Source organism: Talpa occidentalis, unplaced genomic scaffold (genome assembly GCF_014898055.3).
Source record: "Talpa occidentalis isolate TD23 unplaced genomic scaffold, MPIMG_talOcc4v2.1 talOcc4.3, whole genome shotgun sequence".
Classification (NCBI taxonomy): Eukaryota; Metazoa; Chordata; class Mammalia; order Eulipotyphla; family Talpidae; genus Talpa; species Talpa occidentalis.
This window is the reverse complement of record NW_023603184.1, coordinates 115,342,798-115,358,161: the sequence shown is the minus strand read 5'-3', so window position 1 is coordinate 115,358,161 and position 15,364 is coordinate 115,342,798. Positions and strand designations below refer to the sequence as shown.

At 34.7% G+C, this 15,364-nt stretch overlaps 1 protein-coding gene across 5 annotated transcripts in view; it reads right to left on the bottom strand.

Annotated features, from left to right (window-relative positions):
- PMS1 (PMS1 homolog 1, mismatch repair system component) overlaps positions 1 to 15,364 on the bottom strand; it is a 91,264-nt gene that overhangs the window by 57,698 nt on the left and 18,202 nt on the right. For 2 of the 5 annotated variants that reach the window (XM_037523695.2, XM_037523696.2), the window contains exons 2-4: positions 14,580 to 14,701; positions 9,543 to 9,694; positions 7,181 to 7,363 (exon numbers count right to left, since the gene is read on the bottom strand). In XM_037523695.2, coding sequence (XP_037379592.1) covers positions 7,181 to 7,363; positions 9,543 to 9,674 — 315 coding nt within the window. In that variant the 5' untranslated portion in view covers positions 9,675 to 9,694; positions 14,580 to 14,701. The other 3 variants (XM_037523697.2, XM_054699933.1, XM_037523698.2) reach the window with 3 other exon arrangements.

Sequence of the window (15,364 nt, the reverse complement as noted above, 5' to 3'; positions counted from 1 at the left end):
GACCCTGTGTCCTGGACAGGAAACCTTTTTTTGGACCAGGCACAGGTTCAGAATGTGTTAGCTGTGCAGCAGTAACTCCACTATCAGAAGCATCTTTAATATTACAAATTATTACTGGTGCTTCTTACTATAGACATTGAGGAACTGTGACAGTAAATGGATCTAGTGGTGTCAAGGGAAGAAACAAAGAAATGTATGTAAAGAATTTTAAAACAAGTCTATTTTAGAAGGAAATGTTTTATAAATCCTTAGAGGACCCTAGAGGTTATACTAACTACCTATCAGTTATTAAAAATTGACTCCCTGGTACAATTTCTTAGTTTAAAGAAATTATAGTACTAACAAAGTTAAAATTACTGAAAAGAATCCAAACTTTCTGTAAGTATGATTTTCTTCAATGTTTTAGATAAAAAGTAAATTAAAGACAGGATATAGGCTGGTAATTCATTCAAATCCTCTAAAAAATTCTTTTAAGATAACTACATTAAAGTTTTGGTTTTGTTTGCTTATTGGCAGATTTTTGGAAGAATATTTTGGCAGAGAAATATGAATTTAAAAACTAAGAAAAACGGTACTTGTAATTCAGCTGAAATATAGTAGTTTGCCTGAGTGATGGATAGGTCTTTCTCCTCCGGCTTAACATATGTCTGCCTGCCTGCGCACAGTTATGCACTAATATAAGCGCTCTGACTTCAGAACCTTCTCCCTGAACATCGCTGTGGGAGAAAAGCAACAGGGAAGTCTTGGCCCTAGCTTTCCTCTTTTAATAAAAGTTTGCATGTGGAAAGCAGGATATTTCAACTGTTTCAAAAATTCCTGTGCCTATTCTAACTAAAGCTCTACGCAATGGCTTTAAAGGACATAGGAAGAGGAGATAAGAACCATCAGTATGATGCCAGAGGTTTTCCCCTTACCCTTATTATTAATATGTGAACCACAAATAAGGGAGACTCTACTTCCATTTTCAAAACAGACTTCGCTTCTCATTCTGGTCCCTTTAATGCAGAGAGGTTTAACGTTGCAGAACAAAAACAAACCTAAAGTTCTCATATGATTTCATTACAAAATTAGGTACAATAAATTTGATAGTTCAGAATGACACCAAAAATAGTGTAATCACTTTAAAAATGTTGGTTAGATGAATCAATAAACATAAGGGTTATAAAGAGGAAAGATGGTAACTCTTCTAATTCTTCACAGGGTAAAAAAAGAAAAAAAAGGAACTTATGCTATAAAGACCTTTGGTGAAAATTAGAAGGAATCTACCTAGAATGGCTATTAAATTTTTAAAAGGATGTCCCCAAAATGCAGAAGAATTTATACAAACTTTGAAAGCTGAGATGAAATACTGCTTGCCAACAAAGGAATGAGCAAGTATGATGACATCATCAACTCTGTAGTACAGCTACTTACTACTGTTCACATTAAGTCCAGAGTGAAAATAATACCATCTGGATAGTAGGGGATAATATTCAAGATACATTAATAGGTATTATATCATTTGCCCCTCAAATCATCATTCTTACTTTATAGATTAAAACAATGACTCTGAGAAAAGTTAACCTGTTTTATGACTTAGGCCAAATCTATTATTCAAACATTTGGGAATGAGAAATGGGCTTCTGACTCCTCGTTCAGCATTTGTCAGACTTTAAGAAAGTAAAGTAAAACTGTCTGTTCCTCCAAAAATTGAGGTATAATCTAGTTTCCATTTAAAATCTGTTTAAAAAATTTAAATGAGTTTCATTTTGGAAGGAAAATGATTATTTTTAATGTAATGTACATCAAACCTAACAAAGACATAAAATCTTATTAAATGTTTTGTAATAGGAATAATTATACAAAGAGTTTTCATAGAAAATTTTATGAACGATATTTTCTCTATCTCTAGCTCATTCCAGTCTGTAAGACTAGTAACAGGAACTTAACAGTAAAGAATGGTAAATATCACAAAATTATTGCTCTAAAAGAAACAATAAATTTTTCAAGAGAGGTTATGCTTGATGATAAGATTTTAAAGAAAACCCTATTTGTCGATTTGTGTTAGTCACTAATACAGTCATCACATAATTCTGGAAAACAATAATCCCATTTTAAAATATTAACTGGATAATCAGTAGGTATAAAAAGAATGTTCTATGTCGGTACTTTTCAATTCTATGACTGGAAGTCACTTTATAACTGACAAATTAGGAAAATTGATCATTCTTCTAAAATATTTAAATAAAGACCATGGAATTCAATGTTTTCTAAATGTCTCCAGTCAATTTTGCTGGAAGTCTACTTAACTTTTTCTTAATTAAAATTATCAATATTTTTAAAGTAATCTACAAAAAATAAATTCAATAGTTGGAGTTTGGGTGAATGTCTGCTTACTATAATGTGACAAAACTATATCCTAATTACTTATTATCAATCAACTAAGACTGGGATGGTTTACAACTGTATGACTTTGAAGTTATCTGCATCAATTAGTCTAGCAGATAAAATAAATCACCATTTTTATTATGTAACTACAATCACAATCCAAAAAGTTTCAAAATATACTGGAATCCTAAAAATAAATATGCAATTTCTATATATGAAATGTCAATTCTGAGTAAATAATATTCGTTACGTTTAAAAAGTGAACTTGTCTCCCCCAAAAGCTTTCATTAAGTCTAACTGAAAAAACAATATTTTTGAATGTAATTGACCTTAATAAACATAATTACTTTCTGTATTGATGAAATTCTAAACAGAATTCTCCCACATATGATTCAACTTGACTACTCCTTGATTATCTACTGAGCTTACTACTGCAGATCTAAATATATTTATAATTTTAATGTGGAGGTATTTTAAAATACCTTTCTAACTATGCTAATAAGAAGGCAGCATGACCTACTGTGGAAAACTCACTATTGGGAGGCATAAAACTGGAGCTTAATCTTGGCTTTGCCATGGAAACGCAGTGTATCCCTAACTAGGTCACAATTTTCATATTCCATTGACTTACTTCACTGTGCACAGTTCCTCTGAGGTAACTGATTTACCACAATGCTCTGCAAATAGTAGACAATGAAGCATCACTTGGCTAATTATTAGACTGTGTTTCGATGTCAGTGTAAGGAGACCTGGCATTTGGCTTCCTAGAACCTCAGTTTCCTCATCAGTAATATGAGGAGACTGAACCACAGAAGGCCTACATTGTAGGGTAACATGCCAATTAAGCATAATGAGACAGAGACTAGTGAGCAGGAAGTTTATTAGGGAGTAATCCCAAGATGAGTACTAGTGGGGATATGGTAGAAAGAGAGGTGTGATTGTGCCACAATCATTACAAGACACTCACACCCTGGAGGCACTTTGGAAAAAAGACAGCATGACAGAGATGTTCTTAATTCAGATAGGGTCTTCCACAATTCTTCATCAACTAGTCACTGGATACAGATTGCCCTATATGATGTGGGAAAAGCAGCTCTTTTCAATAGCAGCTCTTTCAAAAGCAGCTCTTTCAACTTGGGCAATGACAACCTTTAGAGGTAGAACTAGCTGGGAAGGTTCAGTTACCAATATTCTTGGTAGCTGGGAAAATGAGTGCTCAGTCCTGAAGAAGAGATTCTGGGCAGTGAATCAGGATCCACTACTATCAGGGTCCCTTCCAGTTCTATATTTCCTTTGGTTTTGAGGCACAGTAAACCTGAATCACCAGCAACAAAATCTACCATTCCAAAATACATACTGTAAGATTCCATTTAGATTTAAGGTGAAAAACAAATTGTACTAATTGATAGAGGTCAGAACAGCCATTACCTTTGAGGAGTACTGATTGGTTAGGGGGCATAAGAGAACCTGCAGGGGTGCTTATAAAGATCTGCATCTTGATCTGGAGTATATATATATGTGACAAATCATTGTGCTGTGTGTATGTATGCATCCACATCTAATTCTCAGTGATTTTCCCAAATATAAAATGCTATTCATATTTTAAGACAAACACCTGACAGTCTATAAATCTAACATAATTTTTTAAACATTATAGGTTTTTATTACTATGACACTTTGATACTTCTTTTATTCCTTTTGCAATTTTTAAGAGCAAAATTATTTTAAGCACTTATACTCAAGGCATTCAAATGGCTCAAAAAAATGAAACAAAAACCAAAACGATAAATTTATTTAGCAAGTGAGATTAAGTAATCAAATAGAGAAACAAGATGCAGATAACTGGACAACGATTAACCTAACTACATTGAAGATTTGGATAAATCACGTACCTTATGAACAATATATTTTAAAAGATGAAGTATAGTGCTGCCACCTAGCAGACAAGACTGATAATAACCAATTTCAGTTCTAAAACATTCATATTATAGAATATACAAAAAAATCAAATTATAAATATTTTAGCAATACTCCATCAAAACGAAGATAAAAAACTATATTCTAAGTTTGGCAACAGCTAAAAAAATCAAATACTTACACCATCAAATTATATAATTACTAAAATAGCCACTGAGAGTTTAAACAATATTAATACTTAGAGCTTCAGAAGCTCCCTGTTAAAAATCACATGCAGTGGCGCAGCGGCTGAGCGCTGGGTTGCGAAGCTGCCCGCGGCCTCTGCAGCGCCGGTTTGATCCCCGGCTGCTCCCGGCCACAGGAGGAGGGTCCCACATGGTGCGCAGACCTCTCCTGCCGCCCGCTGCTCCCCTCAGCAGTGTACTTCGGTCCTTCTGCCTGCTCTGCTCCCCGCTCTGGCTCTGGTGAATTCTCTCACCCTCCCGTGCTTCTGACTGTACCCAGTGCTTGTATAAATAAATAAATTAAAAAAAAAAAAGTATTTATAAAAAAAAAAAAAATCATATGCCATTTTTAACACAGACTCTAAAGATACAAGGGCTGTAGATGCCCAGTCTCTAGGGAGAAAGATGGTCAATGCCAGTTGTTCCCTGTTTAATGCCCTGTTGCTTTTCCCTAAAATCTTCTTGGAAACTCTGTGAACTTTAAATAAACCAGGTGTTCAGTAAGGGAAGCAGAGAAAAAAAATCTCCATCCAAAATCTATACAGATTTTAAAAAAAGTGAACTTAAGGAAACACATATCTTTCCTCCTTTAGTGGGTGCCTAAACATCTGAATTTTAACACACAAAAGCCCCAAGTCCTTTATGCCACAACACAGCAAAATTAATTTCACGGGGGGCCTCCCCTGGTGGCACAGGCGGTAGAGCGCAGCACTGTGAAGCTCTCCGCAGCCTCTGCAGCACCAGTTCGATCCCAGCCGGCTGGCGAGGGTCCCACATGGCACGCAGACCTTTTCTGTCTCGCCCGCTGCTCCCCTCAGCAGTGTATTTCGTCAGTCTGCCTGTTCTGTTCCCCACTCTGTCTCTGTTGAATCCTCTCACCCTCCCACGCATCTGGCCTGTGCCCCAGTTCTTGTATAAATAAATAAATAAATCTTAAAAAAAATTAATTTCACGGGGACTAAAACAAGATGAGAAGTAGTCTTTATACAAAAATGAAGAACGATGTAAAAAATATATAAAAAAATTAAAAAAACATAAAATATAGACAATGAAAAGAAAATTCCCACTGTAAACTCCATCTCTTCCCCCACCCACAAATTTTCATTCTTATTTAGGTATCATCAGAGAGCCCCAAAGTCAGAAAGTAAATTCTAGTTGAGCTTCTACCCACAAAAAATGGAGAAAATCTATAGTATGCCAGCACTCTATGCACAGGACAAAGAGAAGACCACAATATACCTGGAGAATATAACACTGCTGAGAAAACTAAGCTAAGTCCATTGACCAGTTGAAGAAATAGGAATAATATCTCTTGTTAACACCACTTTCCTAGAATATGGTATAAAGTCCTACCATTTTATTGTACCTGAGCATTCTCATCCAAGCAAGGCCTACAAGCCTAAGCAATGGGCAAACTTAGAGAATTAGAGATCCTCATAATTGCCTTGTCATTCACTGGCACAGATAATATCACACTGTAAAACAGAACCAAACACACATAGGAACAGTACAACACAAAGAAACTAGTACAGTCATGTGATCAAACACAACTAAGATACATAGAAACAAAGAGATCAAGGTTCTAGATGGGCTTTACCTCAAACTAGATTGTATTGTCTAGGGCAGAAGCAGCGAATTATAATTGCTATTACACATATGAATGGGTCAGGCACTGAACTCTGGGGTTTATAGACAATAAAAGCACCTAATCAGTAGTCAGGAAAGCAAAGTTCCAGGATCTAATCTGCCTTTGACTACGGTTTAGGCCAAGATGATTCATATCTCGAGAGCACAATCTAACTATATTAGAGTGGTATTTCCAGAGCATGTTCCATATAACAACAGAAAAATAGTGAATGCCACCTAAGTGCCACTCCCTACATCAGAAAGATGTAGGGAAGTGAACCCACTATAAACTACCACCCTTAATAATTCACAATGTGTGTTAGTAAAGGCACTGAGAAGTGTTTACAGTTAAGATGTTTAATTTTATTTAATGGGCCACTAAACCATTTTTTCCTCTAACAAATATTAACATTGAAAATAAACAGAATTATTATATGACCCTGCAAAAAAATGCAATAGAAGTGAAAGCAGGAACATCTCACCGCAGCATTATTTACAACAGCCAAAAGGTAGAAACCACCCAAATGTCCATCAACAGAAGAATGGGTAAACAAAATGTGGCTTGTACCTATAAAGAATTATTATTATTCAGCATAGGAAGGAATGAAATTCTGATACATGTCACAACACGTATGAACCTTAAAGATATTATGCTAAGAGAAGTCAGTCACAGACAAAAGGATAAATATTCTATGATTCCGTTTATAAGAGGTACCCTAGAACAGTCAAATTCAAAGCGACAGATGGTATAATTACCAGGAGTATGGGGAGAAGGAGGAGTGGGAGATGGCAGGAGAATGGTGATAATATATTATTTCATGTGTACAGTTTGTAAATATGAAAATTTTAGGAGCTAGATGATGGTGATGGCTGCGTAACAACATGAATGTATTTAACGTCACTATACACTTAAAAATGGTTAATTCTTGTGTATTTTACCACCATTAAAAAATCCCACATTCTGACAAAATCTGGGTTCATTTTCTCTTAATTCTAATATTCTGTGATTATGAAATCATTAAACCAGTCAATATAAATTACCTTACCTCAGCTACACAACAAATTGATCCCAAAGCTTCTCCACGAAAACCATAAGTTGTCAAATTTTGAAGATCTTCATGGCTATTTATTTTTGAGGTATAGTACTTCACCGCCATTACAGGTGCATCAATGGCCTTAATACCCTTACCATTGTCTCGCACCTCAATTTTATCAAATCCGTAGTTCTCCTATAGAAAAATTTAAAATACTCTTAGTATATAAAGACAATAAACTATTATCACAGAGATAATAGTTTCTGGAAACAAAGAAAAACAAGTTAAACAAATTCTGTCATTTTTCTCTTAAATGAAACCTTAACATTAAGGAATGAGTTTAAACTCTTAACTCTACCACTTCTTAGTTATGGTGCAAGGGGTAAGTCCCTAGTTTTCCCTGGACTCAGATTCAACTGTAAAATAAGGAAGTTAGTCTGATCTTTAAGGTTTCCTTGTATTGTTTCAGTATTACAGGTATTTATGCCTAAAACTGATTAAACTTGCCTTAAAACAATGCTAAATTATATATTTTTGTATATAAATAATCTCTCAAACAAAATACTAAAAATATGCATACATAACAAAAATGAAAACTAAATTCGTATAGTGATCACAATTTACACTACTATATTCTAAATTTGGTAACAAACTTTTGTCATACTCCTCACAAAATTTTCTCTGTGTGGCTATAGATGCAAGCTATAAAGGGAAAAAATTTTTCCACAAGTATTTAAAATATTACATCTTCTTAATAACCTATAATTATATAAAAATGTATGTTAGTAACTTTTAGATAAACTGAGATACAAGGTATAGTGTTAAGCATCTAGGATTTAGGTCATCACCTTTCTCTCAAACAAAAAATTAACATTCTGGGAAAAGCTTGGCCTGCTCAATATTGTAAAAAAAATCATTAATTATAGAAATGCAAATCTTTCAATATAAGTAAGAACTATAGGCATCTGAGCAAAAACAAAAACAAAAACAAAAAAATAACCACATAAATATCTATGTAAATGTTTAACAACAACATATTTAATTATCTGATTGTGAAAACACTGCTGGTCAGGGCAGTTACTATTGTATGACATCATAATAAAAATAGGTCTATACATTACATAGAGCAACACAGTGTTTTAAAACTTTACAAAACAGAAACTGATAAATGTCATGAAACTAAAATACACAGCCAGATAAAAATGTTTGCTTTTCTTTCATAAGAGGGCTTCTGCAAACCTTGTAACACTATTTTTAAAAACTTTTTCTTTCTTCTAGAGAACTTCAAGAATAATATGTTTGCCTACTGAAGATTGAGTGAAATCTGTCGATATAATTATTTAATCCTATTAATTATTGTCAATCCAAGAAAACTGAACTGACAATATGAAATGTCTAAGAAAAAAGTTTTTCCTTGCGTTTATAAACTTAGTCATTTTTATGTTTATAAAGCTTATAGTGTACTATTTGAAAACAAATGAAGGTTTGATATTATATAGAACAGTAGTTCAGTACCAACTAGAAACGTGCTAAATGTAAATTCTGCCAAGTAATTGTTTTAACAAACTCTTAAAATTATTCTGATGCACCCAGATGCTGTGAGAACCAGTGGCACAGAAAAAAGATCTTAAAAGGGTTTTAGGGTCAGAAAGACCAGATTCCAATGTCAACTCCACTACTAAAGAATACACATAAAAAGAGTAGATATCTTTCCTACAAAGATATTTGTATCAGTATTATTTCTAGTGTCATAATACCAGATAATGAAAGTATCTGATAATTAGGAGAAATGCACTGCCACAATCACTCAAAACAAATGTGTTCATCATCATGTGGCCAGCTATGGAGGACATAAAAAATGACTAAGTTATAGACCTTTCCTCTACGAGTTGGTAATTTATAATAGGGGAGGTAAATATGCAAACTAACCCTAACAAATCCAAATGAGTACCATAAGTCATATTATCTCAAATAATTTAATATGTAGTACTTACATTTGAAAACATGAAAACTATGAAGCAACAAGGTAAACCATTTTGAAATAACATTAGGTAGAAAAACAACATACAAATGAGAATACATAAAACAAGTAAATATGAACCAAGAATAAATAATAGAAATACAGACATACTGAATTCATGTTTTAGGCAAGCATCCTAAAGAATAGATTTTCTTTTACAATTTCCTCTAGAGTTACTAAAATGTTGATTTTATTTAAAATTTAAGTTTTAGAATTTACTCTTAAAGACAAAGAGTCTAGTGTCCTAAGAGCAATTTACTGGTACACAGAAAGAAAGTTAATGTAAGAAAAAAAATCTGATTGGCCCTTATTTGCTTTATTTGAGTAGTTACTCAGTTTCTCAAAGACACTCACCAGTTTAACCTCAATGCTAGTGGCACCAGCATCTAAGGAGTTTTCAATAAGTTCTTTTACAACACTGACCACTGAAGTGATTATCTGAGAACTTGAAAGAAGTCGAACTGTTGCTGCAGGCAATTGTTTCATTGTAGCTTTTAACAAAATAGCTAGAAGATAAAAATGTAAACTGTAAAAATGATAATAATTGTTAAATATTCCTAAGAGAACTGACAGCACCGACAATGGCAGCTCATATTTATTGAGTCTCGCTGTATGTCAAATCCTATTGTAAGCATATAGTACTAGGTGATTTATTTCTTACAAATACTCTTTGAAACAGATACCATTATCACCTCCATTTTATAAAACTAAGGCATAAAGAAGTTAGTTGGTAATTACACTATGGTAAAAACTGAAGAGTAAGAGTAACTGTGCTATGAGTGTACTATATTATCTTCCTGGCTAGGAATGACTGGGTGGTACTGTCTCACCTTGGGATGTTGATGCTGTCAGTATTCATGTGGCTTAATAGCAATCTCACTTAAATACCATTAGTCATCCATTAGTTTTGATGAGTTACAATGTCTTTTTCTGTTAGTGAGCACTTTTGGAGTTAGGACATTCAGCCCCTAGAATTACTGTCAATTTGAACTAGTCAGGCCTCAGACATATCAGATAGCTATTTATCCTCTATATTATTCTGCCTTAAACACCCTAATCATGTGGTCCCCAAACACAAAATAAGATACTCAAGTTTCTGGCATTCAAGGTCCTTTATATGTGATCCAACTTATACATCTGAAATCTCTGCTTCTAAATGCTTTAACTTTGAAATCCTGTGTTTCAAACTTTAAAAAAAAAAAGAAAACAAAAAACTCATACAAATCCCATATATAAAATATGCAAGTGGAGGGGTATTCACCTGTCTTAATGCCTAATTTCAGGAAAATAAAACCCACTAACTTGATAACATGCAGTTCTTCTAAAGAGTCAAGGTTATCTCTGCCAAAATAAGAACAGTGGTGGTGGAACCAAAGTAATTCCTCAATTTACTATGACTAGCAACATGTTTACATGATTAATCAATTCTATGGAATCTATATATAACAACAATGCCCAAAACAAAAGTGTCCATTTAGATTTTTTCTTGGGCAACATAAGACAATCACAGTCATGTAAATTAAGAGCAAGAACTGGAATATAGCTACTAAAACAATTATGTAGGATTTTAAGGGCTGCATTTCAGATAAGAGACCAACATATTGAGTTCTGAGTGGTGTTATCTGGTGACAATTCACTGTATTTTTCCCTTGCACAGGGCAAAACAGAAAAATAAGCCAGAACAAAAACCAACCAACCAAACAAACAAACAAAAAAAAGTTTTGGGTTCAAGTTTAGTATCCAAAACGAAAGCAAATCACTTAAATCCCTATTTAAAATCAACTCATTGCCTATATAAATATATATAATGTTTCACTGATCTCTTATGAGATTCAAATAAGAAAGCATGTATAAGATGCTCTGTAAATGATAAGGATGTACAAAATGTATAATACTATGAACACAGATTATGTAAAGAAAAGTTGAGAATTCTTATTTAATTCTAATAATTACCATCTGGTTCATTTCTGTATTTGCTTTAGTTTTTGGAGTTTCAAGGGGAGTAGCTGTGAACAACTACCTCTCAATGGTTTGCTGTAGCTCCTAACGACAGGAGACTTTCCCAGTAAGTCAGGAAAACAGTGGAAAGTTAGGCCACTCTATTGTCATAGCGTTCACACAAATCAGTGTGGTCACAAGCAAAAGGCGCCCTCTGGGCATTCCCTAAGCTTCGGTTTGGCCTTAGGTCTAAGGAGACAGAGTTATATTGTCCAATACGGTAGCCACTGGTCTCATGTGATTACTGAGAACTTGAAATGTGGATACTTTAAACTGAAATGTGCTAAGATACTCTGGATTTCAAACTCAGTATAAAATTCTAATTTTTTATATTGATTACTGAATAAAATATTTTGAACATAATAAATTATCAAACATTTGTGACTTTTCCCCCCACCTTTTTAAAGATAACTACCACAAAATTTAAAGTTACATATGTGGCTTACACTATAGTACTACTGGACATCACTGGACATAGTATTATTTATAAGAGCAGGCTCTGAAATCATATTGCTTTTGGTTCTATCCTAGTTCTTACACTTTTATGTTGTTGAGGGAATTAAAATTAAATTCTAAAATGCAATCATCTAATCTATAAAATGGGCTTAATAATGATATTTGGCTGTATAAGAAGTAAATAGAGCAATGTATAGAACTTACTACAGTGTTTGACATACAGATGCTAGAAGATTCTCAATATTTGGACTAAGCTGAGTTCCTTCCAAGTCTAAATGAGTAAGACTCCCCACCCTGCTCTCTACACAAACTTCTAATCCCTACCACCAAAGGGGCTAACCTGTGATCTAGCATCAGGTTCAGCTTCGTTCAGTAAGTCTTCTATCTCTACCTTGAGAATCCTAATGATCTAAGAAAAACAATGACCAAGCAAGACTCACTTCAGCCTTCACTCTATGGACAATCTTCTTAATCTCATCAACTTTGTTTCATTCTCTGTACTCCATTTTCCAAAATCTCTTCTCTCTTTTCCCTGTTTTCCAAATCCCTAATTTTATACTAGGGTTCCTCATTCTTCCAGTTTAAGGAGATCAAAGCAGTCCATAATGTGAACTCTATCTTCACATATACCTTACTTCCTCCATCTTACTTTTTGTGTCCTCTGGTTTCTAAAAATATCTACACCTCTATCCACATTCCTCTTCCCTCAGACTCAGGTCAATGTCTCTCTTTTCCTAACCTAACACTTTTACCTAGTTCCTTAGATCCTGCCTGACGGTCACTTTCGTCTTGAAAACAAAAAGAAACAAGAATCCTTCCCTCAATTCTATTTTCCAAATGAGCATCCTCTTTTTTTTATGAAGCCAAACTTGACTAAGTAACCTATTTTGGCAGTCATCAATTCCCTTGAAACAACTTACTTCTAAAACTCTTTGCAAAATGGCTTATAACACAACCACTGTCAGGATTCTGTTTTCCAGTTTATGCTATTAGATAACTAAATCCTTTTCTCAGGACTCATGTTCATTAACACCCCTGAAGAATGTGTCACTGATGACATTCTCTAATTCTCATGGATTTTTCTATCTATCTCTCTTTCATCTCCTCCTGTTTTGTTTTGTTTTTTTTTTTTTTAATTCTCTTTCCACATTTCCAGCAACGTGGGCACTCCCCGATCCCACCTACTTAAAACCCCAAAATTTCAGTTTCATAATAATAAATAACTATTTCCATCAGTGATCTCTCTCTTCCCGACAGGCAGTTCTAACAATCAGTGTCAATGTTTCCTCAAAACAAGTATTTGTAAAATAGAACCTTTCTTCCTCTCCATACCTTCCATTTAACGTTGCTCTTTCTGTTGTTAGTAACCACAGTCAAAAACTTCAATATTCCTTTGCCACCAATCTCAACCTATTTATCACCTCCCTTCATTTTGCCCTAATGCAATCCTATCTATCATTCTAGACCTAGTTCTAAGACCATTTGCAACAAGGCCCTTTCAGATCATCCAACCAGGAATAATTCTTTCCTCCCTCTACATTCCTAAAGGACTTGGTTTACATCACTTGGTTTACATCACATCACTTTTGAATACAGGGAATTATACATTATTTATCTCTGAAAACCACACAGAACAAGCAGAGTGGTTCACTAATGGCAAGCACTTCATGAATATTAAGGATCACCAAAAATTATTTTTTCAATACCTTCCTCATAGTAATATGAACTTTAAGAGTATTCTCTTTCCTAGCAAGTCACTGTCTTAACTCCTTCCCTTTATATACTCTAAATTAACTGGCCTCAGTATCATTCCCTACCTCACCTATATGCTAACCATAATTTTTTCTGGACTCCCATGCTTTATTTTCTTTTTTTTTTTTTTTTTTTTTTTTTTTTTTCATGCTTTATTTTCTAACATCTTAATATCATCCTTTAGATGACTTGGATAAAATTAGCATGTTCCAACCTGACCGCAGACTATCTTTCTTACCATATTTCTTCTTTGATAGGAAATTAGCCTACATAAACAACTTTATATACATTATACCCTATCATTCTTACAACATCTTCACAACAACCTCTATCATAAATAGAATTTAAAAGTGAGATAACTAGAATAGCTTGATAACATAACTAGTAAGTGACAACTACATACCTGAATACCCCTGGCATGTTTGACTACAAAGCCATACTCTTGAATATCCAACTAATCTCAAGAGGCAAAATTAGAAATCTTAGTCATCATAGAAATTCTCCCTACTCTACATCCTGCCACCAAGTCCTACTTATCCATCCTACCACCTAAATATTTCTCAAATTGGTATTCTTCTCTCCATACCTATTACTGCCTTTGTTAAATCCCTCAATATTGCTCTGCTGAACTAATGCATTAAATAATAAACTGATATTGTCTTGTGTTTCAACCTTCTATAGGTTTCTCTCTATAATTTAAATTTCATCATGTTATTTCTACCTTACTTAAAATTTTATAATTTCCAACTGCTAACCAAGTAAAGTCCAAACTTTCCTTAAAAGCTCAAGTCAGCTAAACTCTATCAATTGTCTCTTTAATGTGACAGTGTCTCTTCCTTAGCACACAAGGTTTCCTCTCTCCACCATAACTTTTTACCATCCTTCCAGATTTATAAGTATCAGGTCAGGGAATGCCTGTCTTCTCTGTTTCAACCTTCCTGCTCCAACTCGAGAGATAAGGCATTCTTTCCTCTATATTCTCATAACACCCTTTTCTTATTTCTAACCCAAAACTCATCACAGATTACACTAACTGTTGGTTGTCATTCCTCCTGGCTCAGAGTTCTTTGAGGGTCAAGATTTTATATTAATCACATATCTTTGGCGTCACCTCTAGACCATAACAAGCACCATACTGTCTGTATACCAATGGCCTCTTGAAAAGTGGGTTTAAGTCAGGCTTACAAGTCACAGCACAGAAGGTTTGGGAAGGCAAGGAATCAGTCTTCCATATTTGCCGAAAAGAAAATCAAATACTCCTTAAGATCGCTGATGACCAGGAAAGTCAGTTCAGGACAACGGTGCACCTAAATAAGCAGAAAGAAGAGAACTAATAGACTTTTGGGAGAACACAAAGAAATTTATTTAAAGAACATAATTAAATCTAACGCAACTGTTTTCATAATCTAACAGAAATGCAAAATATACAGACATATAGCTAACACTTACATCAATTTCAACATGTTATTTAAAGTTACTTAAGCAATACAAGTCACAAACTGAGAGCTGCCAAGTTGAGATTTCAATGGTGTCAAAGGTGATCCCAAATCACTGACTCTTCCTCTGTTTTCAAGTAATATTCATTTTTGGTATCCACATTTCCTCAGCAAATAATACAGCTGTGCGTCTTCAGAGTGTGGATAAACTCAAACGATACCAGTAAAAATCGTAGTTAAATGAATAGAATTTGCTCGCCCCAACCGGCTGGATGCTACAACACACACATTCCAAGACGCCAGTCTCAGAAACAGGTTGAGTGACCGCTCTCGGGGGTCCAGCGTAAAGGTTCTCCCTGACAAATAACCTTAAGCCTGCACCCAGCAGCAGCAAGTGGGGCGACGGGGCTACCACAAAGGACCAACACGATCTGTTTAGGGAAGGTCAAAGCAGACGCCGGGCAGCCCCGAGGCGCTCGGAGACGCCTCCCCACGTGTGCGCGCCGGCGGGCGGGCGAGCAGCTCCCGCTTCCC